At 38.2% G+C, this 6,662-nt stretch overlaps 1 protein-coding gene across 1 annotated transcript in view; it reads right to left on the reverse strand.

The window, feature by feature from the left end:
- hsf2 (heat shock transcription factor 2) overlaps positions 1-6,662 on the reverse strand; it is a 22,847-nt gene that overhangs the window by 8,017 nt on the left and 8,168 nt on the right. Inside the window, exons 3-8 of the mRNA XM_005747790.1 lie at positions 5,674-5,801; positions 4,225-4,349; positions 3,397-3,472; positions 2,995-3,056; positions 1,700-1,778; positions 298-428 (exon numbers count right to left, since the gene is read on the reverse strand). Coding sequence (XP_005747847.1) covers positions 298-428; positions 1,700-1,778; positions 2,995-3,056; positions 3,397-3,472; positions 4,225-4,349; positions 5,674-5,801 — 601 coding nt within the window. The remainder of the gene's footprint in view (positions 1-297; positions 429-1,699; positions 1,779-2,994; positions 3,057-3,396; positions 3,473-4,224; positions 4,350-5,673; positions 5,802-6,662) is intronic.

Raw genomic sequence — 6,662 nt, forward strand, 5'->3', positions numbered from 1 at the left:
GGGGAATCAAATAGTTTTTCACACCACTGTAACTACTTCACAGCTACAAAGAGCTCAGCAAGTATGATGGGTCTTGTTTGGTAGCAACATGTCATGTAATGACACTATATAGATTGTATTGATGCAAACTGACTATTCCATTGTTCAGTGTAGCAGGTTGGAATACCAATTCAACATCTTCAAAGGCACTTGACAGAGCAAAGCACACCTCTACTACAGCTGTTAAGATGTTACCATCTGATGTTATAAGGGCAGAATGCTAATGCCTTTCAAGAAGTCTTAGGTAAATCGTCTTACCCTTGCTCGTAGGCTTGTGACTCTTCTGTGATCTCCGACGTTACCTCTCCATCATTCTCAGGCAAGTCACAGATAATGACATCATCAGACAGCTCAGAACCCTTTACGCCATTGATACTACTGACAGAGGACTTAACACGGGGCACAGAGAGATTCATGACTTTAGAAAAGATTGTTTACAGAGCTCTTACAAGATGACACACACACACACACACACACACACACACACACACACGGGGCAAGGTGAACAAAACCCTTAAAGCGGAACATTTCAACTTTAAATTGCAAAGAATTTGGGAATATCATCATCTGTTGTTCATAGTCTTAGATGAATGAAATCTGTACGCAGAGAAAAAGATAAAAGCAAATTTTGAATAGTCAATAACTTTAGGCACTTAGAGCCACAGCCTCAAGAGTAGACAGTTCTGCTGTGGCAATCACTGCCTGCACAAGCACATCTGTGACCAACGGTCAGGGGCAGAGTTCTTCACTGCATCTACAAATACAACTTAAAACCTTAGTATGCAAAGAACAGCAAAACTGGGATCCATCCCAAAAAATAAATAAAACAAACTGTTTTGAATTTGTATTTGATCATTTAGTGTGACTACTGCTCAGGACGTCCAGCACACTTTCTATTAAATTAGAAGGTGAGTGATTCAGTCTGGCTCCTCTAGTTTGAGTCCCTGAACTACCCCAAAGCATCAGTTTATAGTGAGTGTGAGTGTTTGTGTGCTTGGCAAAGTACTTGGACAGAGAATGAAGTGCCTGTATGACAGAATTTGTGAATGGATGAATGAGGCTTGTAGTTACAAATATACTTCTCTTACTCTAATTTTACCAAAAAGTTAATAAATACATTCATTCTTACATGGAAAAACTCAGTACCTCTCTAAATTAATCAGACCATCAGATTAATTGAATTACAATCAGGACTTTCAAACTAAATGCCAAGAACCTGTGTCAACACAGGAAGCCAGTCGCTTGTCTTGTATTGCTTTGGTTTGGTTAGTTGCTGCAAATCAGCTACAGCAACATGCTGAAGACTAAGGCCAGCCACATAAAGAAACTACATACTAAAGAGACCCACAAGAGCAGCAGCTCGTGATTGACTTGTTAATGAGATAGTACTTGGTGTTGTTATCCTGAAAAACACGTTACCATTGTGATTGTAAAATTAATTATGTTAAGTTAGATAAAATATTTGCAATGGCTAACATTATAGAAATTTTCTTTTTTCTGCTGTGGTACAAAGTTGGGTATTGAGTTCAGAGTTACTGTATTGGTAATCATACAGGAAACATTTCTGGTATCACTAGACTTCTAATTTATTTAAGGCAGCACTTAAAAAAAAAAAAACTTTTGAAAAGCATAATGTGAACAGTAACCATTCTTTACTGACCTGTTCAACACACACTTTGTCATCATAGATCTGGTGAATGAATTTGGGCTTCTTCCCATTGCCATTCATAAGAATGGGCCTGTTTAAAAACAAAGACAAAAACTGTGATATGGTAGTCCTTCGGAAAACATCTTTATTGTTAAAAGTTCTTATTTGTTGTACCAGTGTATTTAATGGCCAACCCTTTGTTGAAAACCAAACTAATATTTTATGTCACTAGTAATCAATAAAAAAAGCAGCTTTATCATTTGTATAATTTAAACTCACAAAAAGTTACACTTTGAAACACCTACAACAGTAACTTTATTAGTATGATATTAGTGTTATACTAGTGAGTTATTTTTATCACATACACCTTACATAAAACTGACAACCCCACTTCCAAAATGAAATTCAATTTTCTTTTGCCTCGAGGCGCCTTGTACAGTAAGTATAAATGCCCTACAATAATACAAAGAAAACCCCAACAATCATATAACCCCCTTTGAGCAAAGCCCTTTGAAACAGTGGGAAAGAAAAACTCCCTATTATCAGGCAGAAAACTCCAGCAAAACCAGGCTCAGGGAGGTGTGGCCATCTGCTGCGACCGGTTGGGATGAGGGGATGACGACAATATGAAGACCAAAGATGAATATAACTAATAATTAAATGTAGAGGTGTATAAACACATAGTGAGTTTAGTCAAAAAGAAACCCTGCATCATGGGAATCCCCCAGCAGCCTAGACCTTTAGCAGCTTAACTAAGGAAGGATTCAGGATCACCTGATCCAGCCCTTACTATTGTATACTGTCAAAATGGAAAGTTTTAAGCCTAATCCTAAAAGTAGAGAGGGTGTCTGTCCTCAGTAGTCAACATCACTACAGGATTAGTCGTCTGCTTGCCCACCACTGGTGTCTCCAGTTGGTTAGCCATCACCAGTCTGTCTGTATCTGTAAGTACCACAGGATCCTAGCCTGGGGACCCTTACTGGAAACAGACGCCCTTTATCCACGAGCAGTCTTACTTACCGCTTACCACACAGTTTTTTTTCCCCTCCCTAAATTACATCTTGACCGTTACTTTTGTTACTATTTATTTATCTTTAACACACAAGGTTTTTGGCAACTTATTAGTATAGAGGTGGTCATCTACTAATCAGAAGGTTTGTGGTTTGATTCCTTACTGTGCCAGTCTGCATGGGCAAGATACTAATTCCAAGTAAGCACTTACAGCAGAGCAGAAATGCATTATATCAGAACCAGTCCATTTACTATGTATAGCTACTTACTGTAAAGAATTAACACTGTAAACTCACCTTTTACGTTTTAAATTCAGGATGCGGTTGTTCTGCACCAATGTAACAATAAAATGGAGCAACTGAAAAAAAGACCAGTATGAAAAATTCAAGCCTGACATGAACACTTCATCGCTTTTCATCTCTGTATTTTTAATACATGCTGATAAAGGTTTTACGTCTGGCTGCTGAAAAATTAGGTGGTAAAAGAAACGGGATAAATCACTAAAAAACTCGTTTAGCTTTCAATGTACCAAGTAATTAGAAAGAGTCTTTTAATAACATATCAACAACATAACATGAATAATAAGGCACAATATTATGACATTTATTACAAAAGAAGTTCAACTTTAAATTCAGTATAATCTAATGAAGATACAATCATAACTTATGAATACAGTTCCAAATCATATGACTGCTGACCTTTTTGATGAGCTGTTGTTGGTGGGCATGTTTCTGTCTCAGATCTGATAACTCTCGCCACAGAGACTCGTTCTCTCTGAAAAATAAGATTTTTGCAGTCAACAGATTGGACTACAGGACCAGCTGTCACCTGTAAGATTCAGTATTCGATTACACAGTCTTGCACTCATGTAAGAATTCCTTCCTGATACACTGATCAAACACAATCGGGTTATTACATCTCAAATCAGCACGAGCTTACTGCTCAACTCTCTCTGATCTGCATAACAATTTTAATGGAACATATATAGTTTATCTATTTTAACTTCAAATATAAAACACTTTAAGAGATGTGTTTTCATGCCTTTGTTCTGGCACAAACAGGAATATCTCAAAGGTATATTTTTTGACTTATTTCTGCTAAATTACAGGTCCTGGTGCATTTTGATAGCAGGAAAGACGAGTGAAAATTACAGGCTTTTATGCGCAATGACCATTGAGATGTTCACTTTGAAACACTGCCAATGTGCAAAAAAGAAACAATGTTTTAAAAGTGGATGAAACAATTTAACTTTCTGGTGAGAAACCTGTTATTTAGTTGGGTGTTACTTTAACATGTAACTACCACTTCATCCAGCAGGCTACACGACCAAGCTCTGTGATTGACGGTGACCTGTTCAGCACATACATAGTGTCAGGTGTGATAGGTTTCTGTATTTTTGTTGTGTTAAAAAAAATGATACCAATAACAATAATAAATACAAATGACTATTTACTGACCAAAACCTTTACATGCAACTTCTCCAGATGTGTTGGTTTGCATCTGTTGGTTTAAAGCCCTACACTCACCTCTTGAGTGTTGCCAACAGGGCATCGATGTTCTCCTGTTTGCTGTGAACACTTTGAACACTTGCCAAAATCTTGGTCAGGTCTTCCTGTCGAATCTTGTTGTCCTCTGGTCGAGCATTAGAAACCTGAAAAACATAAAGCATGACTAAGTCTTGTGCTTAAAGGACAGCAAAGTTGTGATCTGCCACAATGGATCAGAAGACTGAGCAGATGGTTTCATCAACAAACTCTCTCTGAGATGATTTAGCACAGCTGAGACTATTTGCGAAGTAACAGTTGTTACTGTCGTCCTTGTAATGACACTAAACAAATAGAGGGGTCCAAATGTGACTGTGGTATAGGCTAAATGTAAAAAAAATAAATAATTTTGGAATGACATTTGAATTTTCTGACTGAAAATCATTTTTTTGATTCAGAAAAAAAGGAAATGGTTTGCAAAATACTTTGTTCCATATTTACTTCCTAAAACATTTGTACAAAGGCAGCATTTCAATCGACTGGAGCTTCTTAACACATGGTTGTGTATGATAAATGGAAATGGACTGGTTCTTATATAGCGCTTTTCTACCCCGAGCACTCAAAAACACAACTTGCCTCATTCACACCAGCGCTTCTTTCTACACTATCAGAGTCTGGCTGCACGTTGCATTAACATTTTCTGGAAATCCCCCAGAGATCAGAAAAAAAACAAAACATGGGTGCTGGCCAGCGGTACTCCTCAGCCTCCTAGTAGATGCACCTATGGTATCAATTTCAAAATCTTACATCGCTTTGTTAGCAATCACCTGATTTTCAGAAAACTTGAATTCTGACCTTGACCTTGAGGTCGAGGTCACTAAGATTTTAACTGCTCCATGATTTTTAATAGATGCATCTATGGCATCAATTTCAAAACCCTAGGTGACTTCCTTCTTGGGTTACTGCATTCACAAATTGGCGTGTCCATGTTGCCAGCCTGCCCCGCAGGGTGACAATATCACATGAGCTTTTCACAGCTGAAGGGTAAAAACATTTGTTCCTCATGCTACTAAGGATTATACCTTCTTATGTTACTCTTCACTGTTTTAAAGTTAGTGGAAAAATGTCAGAACTCTCATATCATGGAACTGTAGTTCAGCAGCCTCAGTTTATCAGTAAGAAGCACACAATTTCAAATGGACTAAAACAAATTCCCTGACAAACTTGAAAGTGTCTTCTCTCAACCTAACTAGAAGACAATGGAAGCTGTCATTTGCATCTTACATTTAGACTCCTAATGAAATTGTATACATTTGAAAAATATGATGGTGAAGGTCAGGAGGTTTCCAAGGAGCAGGAGGATGTTTTTGACAAACAACAATCAATTTTTTAAGTCATCAAGGTTTGGGACTCATAGATACTGGCAGCTGTCTGAATCATGGGGGTAACTTTAGCTACATTTTTACATGACACAATGGTGGAAGACACCACCTTCCTCTTGATGTTCTCCAACAGATCATCTTGTCCTTGTCTGAAGTAGGGGTGCTGAAATTCCACTGGACCGTCTCTCTCCTGTTTCACAATGCCTGTATCAATGTGCATCACCTTACGGAATCCATCTACACACAGACACAAAGAACAGGGAAGAAAAACAAACAATCAATTGACCCTGGATTTCAAGTATATATATACAGTATACTGACACTTGTACAGTCATACGATCAAAAACCAAAAACTTAAAATTATATCATAGATTTCAGTGTTTTGTGACTTTTGCCCCCTCTAAGTCCATAGCTTGTAGTCACGTGACTGACTCGATGCCTGGTGGGAGCTCCACTAATTACCCTATTATTCTAAGGTATTTACCTTACAGTATAAAAACAAAAGCAAGTGCTGCTGTGATTTGGACGATAGAAATAAAATAAAATTTTGTTGAATTTATTAAAAGTTAACAGTTTGAAAGACAAAATATTTTTACTATATGAAGGTGATTCTCAAAGAGCTATGAGCTGAAAAGTTGGCAGGATCGGGTGCAGCATTTCTTTTAAGAATAAAAAAAAAAACAACCAAAATCTAAATTTGAGAAAACTGGACAAGTGACCCGAGGACACTCGCTCAGGGGAAGAGCCACCACTGAGACCCACAGGAGACCCGCCCAGTTCCAATAATTCACTCCATGGATGATACACTCAGCCTTTGACCACGTGATGAAAACTGATGGTCAAACGGTGCGCCCTGATGGAACGCTGACAATGGCCATATGGCACATTACAACCCAATGGCTGGTTGTTGTTACAGCAACACGGCCAAGCGTCCCTTGATGTTATTAGTATGCGACACAAACGCTACAACAAAGGTGGACGTCGAGGCGATGAGTTACCTGCTGCTCACTATGTGGCTTTTTGTCAGATGACCACAGCATTGTTTTTCTTGCCATTTTCCTTGTTGCTGGGTTTCAAAAATGGCAGCTTTGATTTTTG

The sequence above is a fragment of the Pundamilia nyererei genome, unplaced genomic scaffold (assembly GCF_000239375.1).
Source record: "Pundamilia nyererei isolate P.nyererei 1_Seehausen unplaced genomic scaffold, PunNye1.0 scaffold00204, whole genome shotgun sequence".
Lineage (NCBI taxonomy): Eukaryota > Metazoa > Chordata > Actinopteri > Cichliformes > Cichlidae > Pundamilia > Pundamilia nyererei.